At 40.0% G+C, this 19,648-nt stretch overlaps 1 protein-coding gene and 1 non-coding gene across 5 annotated transcripts in view; both read left to right on the forward strand.

The window, feature by feature from the left end:
* TAOK1 (TAO kinase 1) overlaps positions 1-18,687 on the forward strand; it is a 178,849-nt gene extending 160,162 nt beyond the window's left edge. For all 4 annotated transcript variants that reach the window (XM_033184399.1, XM_033184398.1, XM_033184397.1 and 1 more), the window contains 2 exons: positions 572-754; positions 9,341-18,687. In XM_033184399.1, coding sequence (XP_033040290.1) covers positions 572-754; positions 9,341-9,802 — 645 coding nt within the window. In that variant the 3' untranslated portion in view covers positions 9,803-18,687. The remainder of the gene's footprint in view (positions 1-571; positions 755-9,340) is intronic.
* LOC117068140 lies at positions 10,426-10,613 on the forward strand. The gene has a single exon (XR_004430994.1). It is a non-coding gene; the product is annotated as a U2 spliceosomal RNA (small nuclear RNA).
* Positions 18,688-19,648: the final 961 nt, after the last annotated feature.

Below are 19,648 nucleotides of genomic sequence, written 5' to 3' on the forward strand. Positions count from 1 at the left end.
AGGTTGCAGTGAGCCAAGATTGCGCAGTTGCACTCCAGACTGGGCAATTAAATGAGACTCCGTCTCAAAAAAAAAAAAAAAAGGGCCAGATGAGACTTTTTAGGCAGGAGGCAAAACTAAGGGTATTATGTGGGTACTTACATGACCGCTTAAGATGTAACCCTTTCAAAATGAAACATTATTAGCTCATGGGCTGTAAAAAACAAAAAAACGGGCACCCGCCCATACTTTGCTTGTAGACTGTGGTTTGCTGGTCTTTGTTCTATAGTTATTTCCGCTAGAGAGGAAGAGATTCAGAGATCTAAAGAGATTCTAGGTTTTTCTTAAGAGAAATGTGGTTATTCAGGCATCCTCCAAATAGCTTATGATAGCTTTATCTTCATAACACTATTGTTAGTTATTCTGCCTTTCTTTTTCAGAGATGTTTACTCCGAGATAAAAGACAGAAAAATTGTCTGAACCAAGAAAGAGTAGTCTATCTTCTAACACTCCTCCTCCTTTCCATAGGTCATGCATTGATAGCTAACAGTAGGATATATCTGTTTCGTTTTTTTTTCTTTCTCTCTCTCAGCTGCGTTTGGATGAAGCACAGGAAGCAGAATGCCAGGTTTTGAAGATGCAGCTGCAGCAGGAACTGGAGCTGCTGAATGCATATCAGAGCAAAATCAAGATGCAAGCTGAGGCACAACATGATCGAGAGCTTCGGGAGCTTGAACAGAGGGTCTCCCTCCGGAGGGCACTCTTAGAACAAAAGGTATAATAGAGGGGAAAATCATTGTTTTCAAATTAGCTTTTGTCAAAAGCGTTTTATAAATATATTTTCATGTTGGCAGGGGTCACATTAGATTTCTTTCACAAAACCACATTTCCTGAATTCTGGTTATGGCAGCAGTTTTTTCTTTAAAATTACTGATCCACTGATGAACCTTACCATCAATGAGCTCCAGAAATGAAGGGAATATAATTAAGTAGTAATTGCTAGAGAAAAGATATGGGTGTGTGAAGACAGTCAGTTGAATTTGAGAGTAGCAGCTCTGACTCCATGTTCCTCACTTCTGTGTTCCTAGCTTGCTCTACCTAAGTAGGTTGGAGAAAGACTTAACTAGTGAAGAAAGAGAGCTGCATTAATTGCCTGAGAGGGCCAGGGACAAAGGATCAGGAATATATGCTTTACTCATATATCCTTGGCCTGGAGCTATACAGATTGGTAGAGGATTACTGAGGGATAGAAGGTAAATCAGTTCCACACAGGTCAAAAGTCAGGCTGAAAAAATGTTGTTTCTAGATGCACATCTTTACTTTTTCTGAATTATTCTTGTCAGATATATTAGAAAATAGAACTAGAATCCCCAAATTTCCATCCTTTGGGATACTGAGGTATGTGTATGTGTATTAGGGAAAAGGGTGATGGACAAAAGGTTTTGAAAGGTAAAGAGAAGAAAGGCATTTGTTGCAAGAAGTGGAGATTAGGCTGGGCTTAGGTCTCCCGGCACTTTGGGAAGCCAAGGCGGGAAGATTGTCTGAGCCCAGGAGTTCGAGACCAGCCTGGGCAACACAGGGAGACCCTATCTCTACAAAAATTTTTAAAAAATTAGCTGAGTGTGGTGGCTGGCTCCTGTGGTCCCAGCTACTTGGGAGGCTGAGGCAGGAAAATGGATTGAGCCTAAAAGGTTGAGGCTGCAGTAAGCTATGGCTGCACCACTGCACTCTAGCCTGGGCAACAGGGCAAGATCCTGTCTCAGAATAAATGAATAAATAAAACAGTGGTCGATTATCAATTGTATCCAGGATTCAGAGATACATTCCAGAACTCTTGAGTCTTAAATTCCCAACAACTGATGTAGTCTTAGGTCCCTCAGTCATTGCATTTAATACTTACCTAATGATCTTCCTAAAGTTGTCATTGTTTCTGGACCATAGGCCTGTAGATTTTTCCTCTATTTCCTATAGTTCTTGTGCTAAAAATAGAATGCCTTATTAAAGTAAAAAATATATTTAAACCAGGTGTTGTGGCTCATGCCTATAATCCCAGCACTTGGGAGGCAGAGGCAAGCAGATCGCTTGAGCTCAGGAATTCAAGACCAGCCTGGGCAACATGGCAAAACCCTGCCTCTACAAAAAATACAAAAATTGGCCAAGTGTGGTGGCACACTCCTATAGTCCCAGCTACTAGGGAGATTTAGGTGAGAGGATCGCTTGAGTCCAGGAGTTAGAGGCTGCAGTTAGCTGAGATCATGCCACTGCACTCCAGCCTGGGTTACAAAGCAACACCCTGTCTCAAAAAAAAAAAAAATCTTAAAAATATCACCTCAATAAGATATAAGATATTACTATTTCTCTAGCACAGCTATCTTTATTACTGGCTTCTTTGAGAGGTATTTGCATCTAAATATTAACTCAATTTTATTTCTTATTCAAGATGAGAAAGCTAAGGCCAGGCACAGTGGCTCATGCCTGTAATCCCAGCACTTTGGGAGACCGAGTGGGGGCAGGTCACCTGTGGTCAGGAGTTCAAGACCAGCCTGGCCAACATAGTGAAACACCATCTCTACTGAAAATACAAAAATTAGCCGGGTGTGGTGGCAGGCGCCTGTAATCCCAGCTACTCCCGAGGCTGAGGCAGGAGAATCCCTTGAATCTGGGAGACAGAGGTTTCAGTGAGCCGAGATGGCACCACTGCACTCCAGCCTGGGCGACAGACTCCATCTCAAAAAATAAGATGAGAGGCCAGGCATGGTGGCTCACGCCTGTAATCCCAGCACTTTGAGAGGCCAAGGCAGGCAGATCACGAGATCAGGAGATCGAAACCATCCTGGCTAACACGGTGAAACCCTATGTCTACTAAAAATACAAAAAAATTAGCCAGGTGTGGTGGCAGGCACCTGTAGTCCCAGCTGCTCGGGAGGCTGAGGCAGGAGAATGGCATGAAACGGGGAGGCGCAGCTTGCAGTGAGCCGAGATTGCACCACTGCACTCCAGCCTGGGTGACAGAGTGATGTCTCAAAAAAAATAAATAAAAATTAGATTAGAAAGATAGAAACATAAATTTTGAAAAATATAGTTTGTTCCATGTGCAAATTTCCTAAATCTGTCTCATTCCAACTTTTTTTTTTTTTTTTGAGACGGAGTCTCGCTCTGTCACCCAGACTGGTGTGCAGTGGCACGATCTCTGCTCACTGCAAGCTCCAACCAGGCTTGAGTGCAGTAGCCCGATCTCCGCTCACTGCAAGCTCCGCCTCCTGGGTTTATGCTATTCTCCTGCCTCAGCCTCCCGAGTACCTGGGACTACAGGCGCCCGCCACCACACCAGGCTACTTTTTTTGTATTTTCAGTAGAGACGGGTTTTCACCGTGTTAGTCACGATGGTTCCGATCTCCTGACCTCGTGACCCACCTGTCTCGGCCTCCCAAAGTGCTAGGATTACAGGCATGAGCCATAGCGCCCGGTGGTCTCATTCCAACTTTTATATTTAAAATTTAAAGTTTTCTTTTAGGCTTCAGTATTATCACTAAATGAAAAACTCCCTATGGTATTTCAAGAATGGTGTTACAAGAGAAATATCAGCACTATTAAAGTGTGGTTGTAATTTTAGCTCCACCTGGTGGTTAACAGTTAAACAGCATTAATTAGCATCTTAGTCTTATTTAATATCCTAACCAAAAACTGCATGTTAATACAAAGCCATTGCAATACAGGCATAAAATCAGTACTCATTGGTGAAGGTGCAGTAACACTTTTATACAGTGCTAATACGTCTTGGAAAGCAATTTGGAGTTGGGTGTATATATACTTGTTTGGCTTTGGCTTTTTTTTTTTTTTTGAGTTTCAACAGTCTCACTATTGCCCAGGCTGGAGTCCAGTGGTACAGTATCAGCTCACTGCATTCTCCGTTTCCCAGGCTCAAGCGGTCCTCCCACCTCAGCCTCACAATTACAGGCATGCACCACCATGACCACTGATTTTTTTTTTTTTTTTTTTTTTGGAGGGGGCAAGGGTAGAAATGGGGTTTCTCCATGTTGCCCAGGCTGGTCTTGAACTCCTAGGCTCAAGTAATCTGCCCACCTCGGCCTCCCAAAGTGCTAGGATTGCAGGCCTGAGCCACTGCACCTGGCCTGGAGTTGTATATTTAGCCTTGTAAATGTTAACTGTTTAAAACTTTGAGGAAAAGAAATCCAAATTACAGAAAGAAAGGAAAAGAAATTCAAATTACAGAAAAAAACACTGCATAAATATGTTCATTATAACAACTTTATAATAGTTTAAAACAACCTATTTAAAATAGAGATATGGCTTGGTGCGGTGGCTCATGCCTGTAATCCCTGCACTTTGGGAGGCTGAGGCAGGTGGATCACGAGGTCAGGAGTTCAAGACCAACCTGGCCAAATGGTGAAACCCCATCTCTACTAAAAATACAAAAATTAGCTGGTCATGGTGGTGAGTGCCTGTAATCCCAGCTACTCAGGAGGCTGAGGCAGGGGAATCACTTGAACCTGGGAGGCAGAGGTTTCAGTAAGCTGAGATCATGCCACTGCACTCCAGCCTGGCAACAGAGCAAGCCTCCGTCTGGAAAAAAAAAGTAAGTATGGCCAAGCCAACAATAAAATCTTACTCAACCATTTAAATGATGTCTGCATAAACAGTACTAATAAGGAAAAATGTTTGTGGTGTGTTTAACAAAATTTTAAAAGACAAATCCTACTTGAAGTAATGTTAGTAGTGGCTATGTTATTGTGATAGGTTGATTTTTTTCTGTTTCTTTTTTAAATATGGTTTTATTCATTTCATAATGGAAAAATGCATACAATTAGTATTTAAAAGAGTAAAAGAACAAAGGATGGTACATCTATAGTGCTTCAAGATGTTACTTGGTTTTTATGGCTAATATTTTGCCTTTCAAGTGAAGTATGTGACTACAAGGCAGGCTGAGGTCAATTAGCAATCACTAAAACCCTGTACCCTCTCTACAAAAACTTTGTAAAATCCTAAAAGCTGTAATTTGTGCACTTTATGCTTGCCGGTTGTACATACAGATGAGGAGATATCTGAAAATAAGTAGAAATGGAACTAGAGTGAATGTTAGTTGATTCTAGATGAAAAATCATTCTGTTTGAAGATTGTTGTAAGTCTCCAAGTGAACCAAAAATTGTTCATTTAGGTTGAGACACAAACAAAATGAGCCTCACATGTACATGAAGTCTTGTTTCAATATTTGTCATCCTTCATTTACATTAAATGTTTAGATAACAACACAACTATAAATGTTAAATTATATGTGAAATATATATATATGAAAAGTAGTAGTATTTCCAGAGTATAAATGACCTTGTTTTATAATCTCATTTACTTTTCTCTCAAGATTTCTCTTAGTATTAACATCATGGTTAGTAATGTTTTTAAGTAAGAATTAAAATTTGGGGGTAGGTGCAGTGGCTTATGCTGTAATCCTAGCACTTTGGAAGGCCGAGGGGGGCGGATCACTTGGTGCTCAGGAGTTTGAGACCAGCCTTGGCAACATGGCAAAACCCCACCTCTACAAAAAAAAAAAAATACAAAAATTAGTTGGGTGTAGTGGTGTGCACCTGTAGTATCAGTTCCTCTGGAGGCTGGGGTGTGGAGGATTGCTTGAACCTTTGAGGTAGAGGTTGCAGTGAGCCAACATTGCACCACTGCACTCCAGCCTGGGCGACAGACCAGACCCTGTCTCAAAAAACAACAAACATATTTTTGCATAGGAAACAAAAAATTGCAGAAGAGGCCGGATCGCTTGAGATCAGGGGTTTGAGAGCAGCCTAGGCAACATGGTGAAACCTCTCTACCAAAAATACAAAAAATTAGCCTAGTGTGGTGGTGCATGCCTGTTTTTTTTGTTTTGTTTTGTTTTGGTTTTGGTTTTTTGAGACAGAGTTTCACTCTTGTCGCCCAGGCTGGAGTACAATGGCATTATCTTAGCTCACTGCAACCTCCGGGGCTCCCGGGTTCAAGCGATTCTCCTGCTTCAGCCTCCCGAGTAGCTAGGATCACAGGCATGCGCCACCATGCCCGTCTAATCGTGTATTTTTACTAGAGATGGGGTTTCTCCATGTTGGTCAGGCTGGTCTCGAACTCCCGACCTCAGGTGATCTGCCCACCTCAGCCTCCCAACGTGCTGGGATTACAGGTGTGAGCCACCGCGCCCAGCCAATTTTTGTATTTTTAGTAGAAATACCCAGTTACGGCCGGGCGCAGTGGCTCACGCTTGTAATCCCAGCACTTTGGGAGGCCAAGGTGGGCAGATCATGAGGTCAGGAGATCGAGACCATCCTGGCTAACACGGTGAAACTCCATCTCTACTAAAAACACGAAAAATTAGCCGGGCGTGGTGGCAGGCGCCTGTAGTCCCAGCTACACGGGAGCCTGAGGCAGGAGAATGGCGTGAACCCGGGAGGCGGAGCTTGCAGTGAGCCGAGATGGCGCCACTGCACTCCAGCCTGGGCGACAGAGCGAGACTCCTCCTCAAAAAAAAAAAAAAAAAAAGAAATACCCAGTTACCCAGGAGGTAAGGTGGGAGGATCGCCTGAGCCTGGGAGGTGGAGGTTGCAGCGAGCCAAGATCGCGCCACTGCACTCCAGCCTGGGTGACAGAGCAAGACCCTGTCTCAAAAAAGAGCAAAAATTGCAGTAGAATGTGGCAAGATATAATAACATTTCATAAGGTACAGCATAAATACAAAAGTATAGGAGTGATTTACTCTATAGGGGAGGGAAAGTGGGGCAAAGAAATCTCAGGGAGATGGAATAGAGTGCTTTCTGAAGGAAGAATAGGTTAACCAGGAACACAAGGAATGTGTAAAGGCGTGGAGAAATGATAAAATAAGAAATGTTTGCGAGAAATTACAAACAGGCCAGGATGGACTGGAGTAAGAAGAGTTTGAAAATTGTTATTCTAAAACATGTTATTAAAAAGGCATTAGAGAGGCATTTTATATGAAGGTTGAAGGAAGACTTAAACATGGATTATTCTTCTCAGGTAAAGATACCAAATGTCTGTATGTCTGTACCATCTTCTTTGAGACTTATTTGCTCCACTTTTCCTCCCCTATAGAGCAAAAAAAAGTTCAATCCTTTTTTTTTTTTTTTTTTTTTTTTTGAGACTAAGTCTCACTCTATTCCCCAGGCTGGAGTGCAGTAGCCCAATCTCAGCTCACTGCAACCTTCGCCTCCCAGGTTCAAGTGATTATCCTGCCTCAGCCTCCTGAGTAGATGGGATTACAGGCACTTGTCACCACTCTTAGCTAATTTTGGTTTTTGTTTTTGGGTTTGTTTTGTTTTGTTTTGTTTTGTTTCTTGAGACAGAGTTTCACTCTTGTTGCCCACGCTTGAATGCAATGACGCTATCTCGGCTCACCGCAACCTCCGCCTCCCAGGTTCAAGCAATTCTGCTTCAGCCTCCCGAGTAGCTGGGATTACACACATGCGGCACCATGCCCGTCTAATCGTGTATTTTTACTAGAGATGGGGTTTCTCCATGTTGGTCAGGCTGGTCTCGAACTCCCGACCTCAGGTGATCTGCCCACCTCAGCCTCCCAACGTGCTGGGATTACAGGCGTGAGCCACCGCACGTGGCCAATTTGTGTATTTTTAGTAGAGACAAGGTTTCGCCATCTTGGCCAGGCTGGTCTCACCTCCTGACCTGAAGTGATCCACCCGCCTCGGCCTCCCAAAATGTTGAGATTACAGGCATGAGCCACCACGCCTGGCCTCGATACATTTTTTATTTCTGTAGTATCCTTATAAATATCTTAACCCATTCTATTGCTGTTTTTTATTTGTATTTGCTTCCCATGAAAAAAATTTTGTTCAGTTTGTTTGTTTATTTGTTTGTTTGTTTTGAGATGGAGTCTTACTCTGTTGCCCAGGCTGGAGTGCAATGGTGTGATCTCTGCTCACTGCAACCTCTGCCTACCAGGTTCAAGTGATTCTTCTGCCTCAGCCTCCCAAGTAGCAGGGATTACAGACGTGTGCCACCGCGCCTGGCTAATTTTTGTATTTTTAGTAGAGACGGGGTTTCACCATGTTGGCCAGGCTGGTCTCGAACTTCTGACCTCAAGTGATCTACCCGCCTCAGCCTCCCAAAGTGCTGAGATTACAGGCGTGATCCACCATGCCTGACCCAGATAGGACTTTTGACTTTAACGGAATCATAATTCCACTGTGATAGCTAACAGAATTCATAATAATTTTTAAATGCATGTCTAAATTTCCCCTATTATCTCAGATCCCCAATCCCAGCACTTTGGGAGGCTGAAGCGTGAGGATCATCTGAGGTCAGCAGTTCAAGATCAGCCTTGCCAACATGGTGAAACCCCGTCTCTACTAAAAATACAAAAATTAGCCGATGTGGTGGCACATGCCTGTAATCCCAGCTACTCGGGAGGCTGAGGCTAGAGAATCACTTGAACCCAGGATGCAGAGGTTGCAGTGAGCTGAGACAGTGACATTCCACTCCAGCCCGGGCAACAGAGCGAGACTCCGTCTTGAAAAAAAAAAAAAAAAACTTGATTTTACACATTTAAAAAATATAAATTATACTGATTCCTAAGGGACATCTCTTTTTATTTTTATTTTTATTTGTTTTTTATTTTTTTGTGATATGGAGTCTCACTCTGTCACCAAGGCTGGAGTGCAGTGGCGTGATCTCGGCTCACTGCAACCTCCACCTCCCAGGTTCACACCATTCTCCTGCCTCAGCCTCCCGAGTAGCTGGACTTCAGGGGCCTGCCACCACCATGCCTGGCTAATTTTTTTTTTTTTTTTTTTTTTCCCTGCTTCCAAACCCTTTACCTAGACGCCTGGCTAATTTTTGTATTTTTAGTAGACATGGGGTTTTACCATGTTAGCCGGAATGGTCTCTATCTCCTGACCTCGGGATCCACCTGCATCAGCCTCCCAAAGTGCTGGGATTACCAGCGTGAGCCACCGTGCCCGGCCTTGATTTTTAAATGTATATCCATAGCATCAAATAATAGACACTAGAAGGTGGGAGGGTGGGAGATGAGTGAGGGTTGAAAAATTACCTGTTGGGTATAGTGTTCCCTATTCAAGTTATAGGTGCACTAAAAGCCCAGACTTCACCACTACGCAATACATGCATGTAAAAAAAAATCTGCAGTACCCTTGAATATATAAAAACTTTAAAAATTTTTTAATAAAGGGAAAAATTTAAATAAAATTTGAAACTCATGGACAAATGTACATCCATAAAATAGCCACTTCAAAGCTGAATAATTATTGCTTCCTTTATTTATAGACTTAAAAAAAATAAATTGGCTTTCATTTTTCTTCCTTCGTCCAATCTCCAACAGATTGAAGAAGAGATGTTGGCTTTGCAGAATGAGCGCACAGAACGAATACGAAGCCTGTTGGAACGTCAAGCCAGAGAAATTGAAGCTTTTGACTCTGAAAGCATGAGACTAGGTTTTAGTAATATGGTCCTTTCTAATCTCTCCCCTGAGGCATTCAGCCACAGCTACCCAGGAGCTTCTGGTTGGTCACACAACCCTACTGGGGGTCCAGGACCTCACTGGGGTCATCCCATGGGTGGCCCACCACAAGCTTGGGGCCATCCAATGCAAGGTGGACCCCAGCCATGGGGTCACCCCTCAGGGCCAATGCAAGGGGTACCTCGAGGTAGCAGTATAGGAGTCCGCAATAGCCCCCAGGCTCTAAGGCGGACAGCTTCTGGGGGACGGACAGAGCAGGGCATGAGCAGAAGCACGAGTGTCACTTCACAAATATCCAATGGGTCACACATGTCTTATACATAACTTAATAATTGAGAGTGGCAATTCCGTTGGAGCTGTCTGCCAAAAGAAACTGCCTACAGACATCGTCACAGCAGCCTCCTCACTTGGGTACTACAGTGTGGAAGCTGAGTGCATATGGTGTATTTTATTCATTTTTGTAAAGCGTTCTGTTTTGTGTTTACTAATTGGGATGTCATAGTACTTGGCTGCCGGGTTTGTTTTTTTTTTAATTTTGGGGGAAATTTTGAAAAGTGGAGTTGATATTAAAAATAAATGTGTATGTGTGTGTGTGTGTGTGTGTGTGTATATATATATACACACATATATACACATATATTATGCATGTGGTGGAAATAATTGGCTAGATAGGGGATTTTTCTGAACACGGCAAAAATAAAACGCAACAAAGTGGCTTCAGTTATCACTTTTAGGTGTCTGTATCTTAAGAAGTTTCTGAAGAGATGTAAAGCCTTTTTATCCCATATCCCAAATTCTTATGAGCCACTCACAGCAGGCAGCATATGTTGAAATAAGTTATTACTGGTACACACCTGCATCCCACCAATGTATTTATTTGTTATTAAATTGATCTGACTTCTCAGCCTCATTTGGACTAAAAGAAGGAAGCAGAAATCCATGAACGCATTGCTTCTCGGCCTTTTGGCTAAGATCAAGTGTAGAAATCCATGAACACTAAAGGACTGCATTGACTTTTTCAGAGTAGGAAACAACCTAGTTTTTTTTTTTTCCTGAATGCTTCATAGGCTTGTGAGTGATTTTTGTCCATTCAGTTGTGCCTTCTTTGTATTACGATAAGATGGGGGTACTTAAGGAGATCACAAGTTGTGTGGGGATTGCATTAACAAACCTGTGAGCCTTCAGTGGGGAAGACCAGAAGGGTGAGAGGGTCCCAGAAAGTTCATATAGTGGGTATGTCCCGCAGCAGAGTGAGGTGAAGCTTACATGTCCTGATGTTTTGTTGCTTATACTGTGATATCTCATCCTAGCTATGCTCTATAACGCCCAAGACCCCAAACAGTACTTTCATTTTGTTTGTACAAAAAGAAAGACATATAGCCAATACAAATCAAATGCCAGAGGTATTTGAATGATGCCATATTTGCAAATTGCCATCTATTGAAATTCTCATCACACTACATAGACATAATTATTATCTTCTTTTGGCTTATGTGATTTTCTGTTTACAAGTAGAATAGCCAATTATTTAAATGTTTAGTTGCCACAGTGAACCAGGAGTCGCTGAGCCAATGACTTTACCAGCTGCTGACTGATCCTCATCACCACTGTAGATTTTGCTGCATGTGCAGGTCCTCTATTTTTAATTGCTGTTTTCATTGCTGCAGTACTTTACAAACTTCTAGTTCACTGAGGCTTAGAGGCCATTTGGCATCAAGTTAACATCACACAATAGGAAACACCACTTCCACAAGTCTCAAGCCTCAGTGCTAAAGTACTACTGAAAAGGAACTAGGAAGTTTGGCCAATTAAGAAAAAAAAAAAGTAAAAGTAAGTTATAGTGGTCAGGGAATCTCTTGACGAAAGCTAACTCTTTTTCAGGGGGCACGTGTTTTGTTTTGTTTTGTTTTGTTTTGTTTTGTTTTGTTGTACAATGAAGGATGAACCCAATGCTAAAAAGTCAGTTGTTTTCTTGGTTTTCCATTTTTTATATAGAAATTGAGTTGGAGGTGGGTAGGAAGCTGTATGACTTGAAGAAAAATATCCTTTTCAGTGACAAATCAGAGTTTCTTACAAGTTACTGTCCTGCTCCCTTCCAAGTTGTCTTGAAGAATCCTTGCTGCTAACTCTGGATCCTGCTTCTCCTATAGTCAGGGGGCTCCAAGGTAGAACTCTCGTAAGTCCCTCTCGTGGCAGTCTTTGCCTAGACCAAACTAATGACCAAATAGTAATCAATCTATCACTGTTGAAATCCTGGTTTTCTCAACCAAATTTTAAGTCTTCCCCAGGTATGTCAGTCGAGTTGCCATGAATCCTCACCTGTGTGAGTTTCTGAGATTCAGGAAACTGGAAGAAAATTAATGTTTTAATGTAAATGTTTTTAAAACCAAGATCACCATAGAGTTCACACAAAATTTTAGGCAGTGTTTCAAGAAGCACTCTTATGTGTTGTCCTTTCGGCCATGCTCCAGGTCACCAGTTTTTAGGTAAATATGACATGTACTTAAAATATCAGTGAAAGGGGCTTTCAGTCGTCTCAGTATCTTTTTTGCGTTCAGGTATTATAGTGTTTCCAACAAATTGAGAAATCTTCGTATTTGGTGTAAAATGGTAAGAGAGAGCTTTAGAATTTAATAAAATATCAAAAATATAATTTGATACCCTTAAAAATTATTCATAGATCTGGCTGCTCTGTACTACTGGATGGGTGGAATAGGGAAGCAGATTAGTTTTGCGTACAAAACTCTTTCAAACCCAAAATACTACTGGTGGTACATTTTAAAGTCCAGTTGTGGACTTAAATTTAAGTCAAATTGAGTTAGTGAGTCCATTCAGATCTCCAGTAGGGTTTTTTATCTAATGTAATTGTTTGGCCACCTGTTTTACATGTAGATCATGACTCTGCCTGGATTTTACCATTAAGTTAATTTTAAAGTATATATATAGTTTACAAAAATGATTCAAATTAATTGGTTTGTATATGTTTGTGAGATCTAGCTTCTGAGGAATCTCATATATGGTAGGAACCATCACAGAGTAAACCTTGTAGCAGAAAAATTGGAAAGGTTTTGAGATATCCTAGGGAAAGAGCAAGCACTTTCTGGGGAATCAGTGGGCAAATATCAATATTTGATCAAATTAACACTACCTCCTTCCCAGTGTTGGTGTTCACTCACTATATATGTCTTTAAGAAAATTAAAAGTGTGGAAAATTTGTGTAGCATATCAAGAAGTTGTAAATGCTATATCTGGTATCCAGAGGCTGGCTGTAAAAAGTTCCTTGGTGTCACTCTATCTCCCATTTTTTTGGTTAGCATTTTAAAAATGCAAAGCCACATACTTTGAAATATATTATTCCAAATTGAGCTCCCTTCCCTTTGCACATATTTTTTCCTCCCCTTATTGAAGTCAGCTCAAAACCCAAATTCTAGTATCCAAAAGTATTTTTGTTTGTATAAGGTTATCTGAAAAATGTGTTTATATTTTCAGAGCTGCAATTCTTATTTGCCATTTCAATACCTACAGATAGAGTCTTACCTTTGAAGCCACACACACTGGTGTAATATGCTTAGTACTCTAAGTTAAGGATTTGTTGGTAAATGGAACATTTTAGCATAGTCATTATGATATTTGGTTGCCTAGACGTCAGGCAAACATTCATTACACTAAAGAAACTATCCTGGACACTCCCTCCCACCTCCACCAATTTTTTTCTCACCCCCTTTTCAAAAATGGAAAACTCTATGAGTGTCTTTTTCAGACCATAAAGCAGACTTTAGTAACTTTCTATTTCTGTAAATACTAAATGTCTGGCATTTTAAACTTTTATAGAATACATTGTGTTGGACACTGGAATAATACTATTTATTTTCACCTGTGAAAATAACTTCATTGTACTTGAAACACCTCTTTTGCATTTCTCCATTTGTGCCATTCACTAGTGGAAATAAATTGTATTATACCATGATCTACTGGCTTTTTAAAACTGTGTTAAATATGCACATTTTTGGCATAGCTATTATTTGTATGTATATATTGTATATACATATGAGTGTGTATAGATAGATTGATGGATGTAACTCATACTGTACATTTCCATCAGGGCACTAAAAGTTCTGTTATTTTTGTTTGGTTTTGTTATTTCAATCCTCAGTTAAGGCAAGAATGCATGTGTTTCTTAAGAATGAGTACTCTGCGTTGATATTTATGAGAAGGTCGTCATTAGATGCAGTCTTTTCCTTTTTAATCCCCTCTTAGCATTTGTGTGAGTGGAGAGGACGTTAAATAAAATTTGGAATCATGAGTTGCAATGCAGTAAAATGGTGCTGGGGAAGGAGCTGGTTAGTGTTTCTGTGAGTTTGTGTTGTGATGCAATAAAAGATAAGTAATGCAGAGAGAGATGAACCATGGAAAGTAAGAACACTGGTGGTGATTCCTCTGCAAAGATGATTAAAAAAAAAAACCAATACATCACACAATCTTTATGTGCTTTCTGTATGTATTTCTTAGTAGTGATACCATTGATCCTCTTACTTTTTTTACTCCATCAATACTAATAATTATATACTTTGCTGAGGATCAAAACAGCCACGAAAGGAATTACTGCTAAAACATCTAAGATTCTCCTAAACTGTAACATCAGCAGGAAATGGCCACTGGGAGAGAAGGATTTGGTATTGGGTGAGGGGCTTTCTCCCTTTACCTGCCTCTTCTTGGCTTGCTCTAATAGTAAGTTCTTTGTGCACCTTCCACCACTTCTGAGCCACTACTATTCAAGTAGAGATTTGCCCCAACACATTAACTTTTTCCTTGGAGATTTAAATGGTCCTGTATTTTGTCCTATGCTCACAATGTGAAGTGTCTTATGTATTCAAGTCAAAAAATAATATGTTTAAAGTATATAAGTGTGAATCTCTTATAATGATGGAAGAAGATATTCTCTTGTCTTAGATAGAAAAGAGCCTTCTCCAAGAGCAGTGTCAAAACTTGGGCTGTCATCTTTGAGCTGTTTACCAAAATGCAGACCATTATTGAAGAAAAACAAATTCTCTATTTTGTTTTCCCCCATCTAACATGATAGTGCCCACAACCAGGTTGTAGCATTTACTTTTAAAAGAGACTCACTCACTCTTAGTTTTTAAGAACTGGAAATTTCCCATCCTCAGATTCCTTCAAGGATGAAGAGTTGGCTGTACACTTAGCAGACTTGCCTCTTATATGCAAGGACTACTGATTGAAGTCTGTTTTGCTGTGTCTGGTTATGTTGTCTGCACTTTTATGAAATCAGTACAATAGGTCTGCATTGGAAATGACTATTAATTTGTAAAGAAGTAAGTTTTATTAAACACTGTCTAGAAAAAGAAAGTGAAGCTGAGAACTCTTCCTTTATTGTACTTTTATATTTTCTGCTGAATTCTGGTAGTTCCTTTAAAGTCAGGTTGACTAATGTTTTCCTCCTTGTTTATATTCAAATTTCCAAAATTTCACTCATACAAGGGAAGAGACTCCATCTGGCTTAATGGTAGTCTTTAGATCATAAGAAATATATAAATTAGCATGCACCTTATCTGCCTGTTGTGGGTTTCTTAAACTTGCACTTCCTACCCACCCAAAGATAGATATCCTTTAAAGAAAATAAAGGCAGAGAATTAAAACTGGGGAGCCATTTACTATGTCACCGTCACTGTTAACTGTTTACCAGCAATCTAAACTTTTTGAAGTTTCAGAGGTTTTTTTTTTTTTTTGTATATATGTCTGTGTGATTGTATTGTTTTGTTTTTAAATATACAAGGAATTCTTTAAGTAGAGAAAAAGGTTAATCCTCACTGAAACACCAGGATGCCCACTGGATATACTAATCTGAACATCTGTAGGTAGTTTGTCATGAAAAAGTGGAGAGAAGATGAGACTTTTGAATGAATGAAAAAGGGTATCTTGATGCCCAGAATTCCCCCCAAAGTACGGGTAATTCAACCTGCACAGTTTTGTTTCACTCAAAGTATTTAGCACTTGTGAGTGAAAAATCATGTAATTATCTGTAAATATGTAGCTAACAAATTGACCTAGTTTCTGTATTTTTTTGTTTTTGTACTAAAGTTTATAGGTCTGTGCCAGCTAGAGAGAAGTTGCTGTCATTACCAGTTGTGGTCCTAGCATCTAACCCTGAAACCATCCTAGGTGACATTTTTAGAATTAATACTTAAATGTTGTTAAACAGGGGGAAATGAAGCTTAATCATTGGTCAGGTTTGAGATCTTTTGCAGTGAAATAATTTTATTTAATATAAATGATCACATGTCCTCAATCATGAATGAGATAGGGAGCCTCTCTCCCCCAGTGGCCATGTTTACAAAAGTGTGTTTTGTCTATAAAGTGCAAGTGTTTTAATGTTTATGTAAATTATGCAGGTGATAAAATGGTTTGGAACTGTTTATTGGGCTCTTTAACTGAATTTTCAAATGAAATGAACTATGCTTATTGCTGGCACATTGATCCCATTTCTGGAACATTACGTATGTTCTTTTGTCATTACCCAATTTAACCTCCCTTTCTCTGATATGCCTTGTAGCCAAAGTATTAAAGGCTGATGAACATAGACGAGGGAAATGCATTTCTTAGAAATCCATGAACTCTCAGTTGTATGCTTTCAGTACTCGTGTTAATATGTTTCTATGGCAACTCTGAGGTCAGTGGTTTAGAAATGAGATACCAGTGTTAATGAAAAGTGTGTGCTCTTTGCTTTTGCATGGCTTGGCTTAGTATCCAAGGTATATTAGGGCCACTTGAAAGCATGAAGACCAGTTATATAGGGAACAGGATTCTCTCAGTGGCACATTTTGCTTTTTCTGAGCCCCAAATACATTGCCTGGGCATGAACATAGTTACCATAAATTGCACATGGTCATGGAGTGAATTATGTGACTTTAAAGGAGGTAACTGCCCAACATTTGCTGATTCTGGGTAGTCTATGTGACCGTTTGGCACGTATCCAAAAACCCAGGGGCTATTAGAACCCTTCCAACCCTTTTTCCTTTATCATAGACACGTGTGTATATAACTTATCAAGATGTTGGCTGTCCTGGTGTATTGCCAGACAGCTCTCTTTTGGTTCCCATTCCAAATGTGCTGCTGTCCTTCTTTGCATTTCACAATATCAAAGAAACCACCACCCTTCTTCGTAACAGCATTTTATGCCTTTTACTCCACATTAAATGGGAATTGTGCCTACTTAGGAATGCCCCTCCAATTAATTACATGCGTCCAAGAATAATCCAAGCCAGAGACACAAGGTGGGAAAACATTAAAAAAAAAAAAAAAGTCCTCTTAAGGCCAGTAATTTATCTGCAAAGGTATTTTATCACACCTTGACACCTTATATATGAGCCTATTAGGAGTTGCAGATGGTTTCATTGGGCAAAATCCAAGAAAAGAGAAGGATGTGTGGGGTTTCTATTAGAAGATAATTTTGTTCCCATTTTACCTTTCCTTTTTTGATCCTTCTCTGCTAGAACAGGTTAATTCTCCAAAATTTTTTTTTTAAGGGAAATTTTTACAAAAGCAGTGGTTGGATGTAAATAACATTTAAAGTATACTGCACATAACTTCCCCGGACTGTTCCAATCTGATAATTTGTAAATGCTTTAGAGTTTTTTAAATTAACACTTGTGTTGCTAAATCCTATTTATGTAAATCTGCTAAAGTTTTTTAGCCCACTTAAAACTTAAGACAACCATTTAAATAATGGATGGGTTACTATGAGCAAATTAGCTTTCAGAACCCCCTTGTTTTAGTATATGAAAAAGCCTAATGCGCATTAATGAGGTTGAAGAGACTATGAGAAATATGTATAGTGTATATTTTAAAACAGCTTTGCTTGTATTGTGAAGATTTAAAAACAAACTTGAGATTTTTAACGTAACTATTAACACAGTTTTAACATAAGTTATCCCACTGGGTTTAAGAGCATCTTGAATGTATAATCCTTTTTGTAACCCAGGTTGGTTTCTGCTTTTACCAGTCACCCAAACGTATTTATGTTTTTAGTTTTATGTACTCATTTCCCTTTGTTTTCCTCAAACAGCATGATTTTTTTTTGCACATGTAGACATTTTTTAAAAGAAAGAAATTAGTATATCATTTTCTCTGGATTTTCTTCACTTCTGTCTTCCTTTCTACTAACCCCTTCCTTAAAGGCCATATCACTCCATTTGCATTATTTGTGCAAATGCTAGGGTTGGTTTTTATTTTTATTTTTGCTATTTACCTAAAAAAAGAAAATGCTTCAGTCAATTGCTTTTTTATTTAAAAAAAAAAAAAAGAAAAGAAAAAAAGCTGTAACCTTATCATTTCTGAGCAGACCATTGAGAGATGAATGCACACCTGTAATAGCCCAGGACCAGCTCTGGTGGCTAAAGGGAATATGTTAACTAAGCAAGAGGTTCTTTTCTAAAAGTGATATCTGTTATCCACAATGTATTTCAGTTATTCCCACAAGTCAGGGGTCCAGATAAAATGAGGGTTATCAGCTAACTGATATGCTATCATTGAGGTTCATCAATGAATTTGTACATTTCTAGTTCCCTTGGTGAAGGGAAAAATGATGATTTTGCAAGACCTAGATTTTGGCTTGGTTTCTTGCCTCCTTTTTTGGCAGCCTTCATCTTCTCATCTCCCAAACCCCTTGAGCCTGTAGGGTTTTCATAGTGGACAAAGAACTTGTGGTCTTTTAAAACTGGGACTGATATTTTTTTGAGAGAGTATCGTGTTGAAAGTGTGATGTTCTACCACTTTACCAATAACTAATTTTAAATACACACTGTCCTCTCGATTTTTGGACCAAACAGACGCTCACAGTGGAGGCCTATCAAGGGTTGCATTGGGGAAGAAGCCTCTCCCTTTCTGTCAGCACCAGCTGGTAAAGGTGACTGTACAGATGTGCATTTTCCTTTTGGTATAAATGGTCCACAGCACTAACTGGTAAGGCTTATTGTACAGTATATTGTCAGTATTCTTCTGGTTCAGCATACCTTATAGTTCATATATAACCTGTATTAATTGTATAGATCGTGCATTTAAAGCTGTTACCAAGTTGTCAGAACATAAGAGCGAAAACAAGGTCATATGTAATATTTTGTTTGTAAGTATCCTTTGTATCATAGCAAAGGAAATGTTTAAAAAAATCAACTGTAATAAAGTAATTTTAGTACACAGTGTCTGTCCAGTTTTTTAAAGCAATTTTATTCCCATGAAGATAAACTCTTTCTATTGAGTGACTGTTGGATAATTACTGAACCTTAGGCAGTGTGCTGAATGTTGGGGTTACAAAAATGGGATTACCACTCAGATGGTAAGAGTGTACCATCTGATAAAGATATAAACCCTCGTCCGGGTGTGATGGCTCACGTTTGTAATCCAGCACTTTGGGAGGCTGAGGTCAGTGGATCACCTGAGGCCAGGAGTTCGAGACCAGCCTGGCCAACATGGTGAAACCCTGTCTCTAGTAAAAATGGAAAAATTAGCAGGGTGTGGTGGTGGGCGCCTGTAATTCCAGCTGAGGCAGGAGAATCCCTTGAACCCGGGAGGTGGAGGTTGCAGTGAGCTGAGATTGTGCCACTGCACTCCAGCCTGAGTAACAGAGCGAGACTCCGTCTCAAAAAAAAAAAAAAAGACATAAACCCTCTAGGCTAATTGGCTTGCCTTCTGTCTGCCCAGAGTGAGGTGGCCTATTGTGTTCTGGATGTGAGATTATTCTAGTTAAAATTCTGACTGACTGATGCAAGTTCTTAAGTTTTATTTATACCTTGTGGTCTGCATAACTACAGCTCCGATACATGGAGCCATAAATGTAAGCAGTTCCCTTGGGCCTTGCACAAGGCCTGAAAAGGTAGTCTTATCTGGGCTTCTCTCTCTAGATTTGAAAAATTACATTTTAGCCCTGTATGGGGGCAGTAAACCATCAAATCAAGTCCTATTTAAAACACTGTGACTTTTTTTTGTCAGAAGACTAATTCAGAGGGGGAAATGCTTAGGGGCTGGGATTTATGTTTTTTAATTTAAAAAGAAAATATGGCTAAGCGTGATGGCTCAACTTGTAATCCCAGCACTTTGGGAGGCTGAGGCAGGCAGATCATCTGAGGTCAGGAGTTTGAGACTAGCCTGACCAACATGGTG

The sequence above is a fragment of the Trachypithecus francoisi genome, unplaced genomic scaffold (genome assembly GCF_009764315.1).
Source record: "Trachypithecus francoisi isolate TF-2019V2 unplaced genomic scaffold, Tfra_2.0 Lachesis_group20, whole genome shotgun sequence".
In the NCBI taxonomy this organism is placed as follows: domain Eukaryota; kingdom Metazoa; phylum Chordata; class Mammalia; order Primates; family Cercopithecidae; genus Trachypithecus; species Trachypithecus francoisi.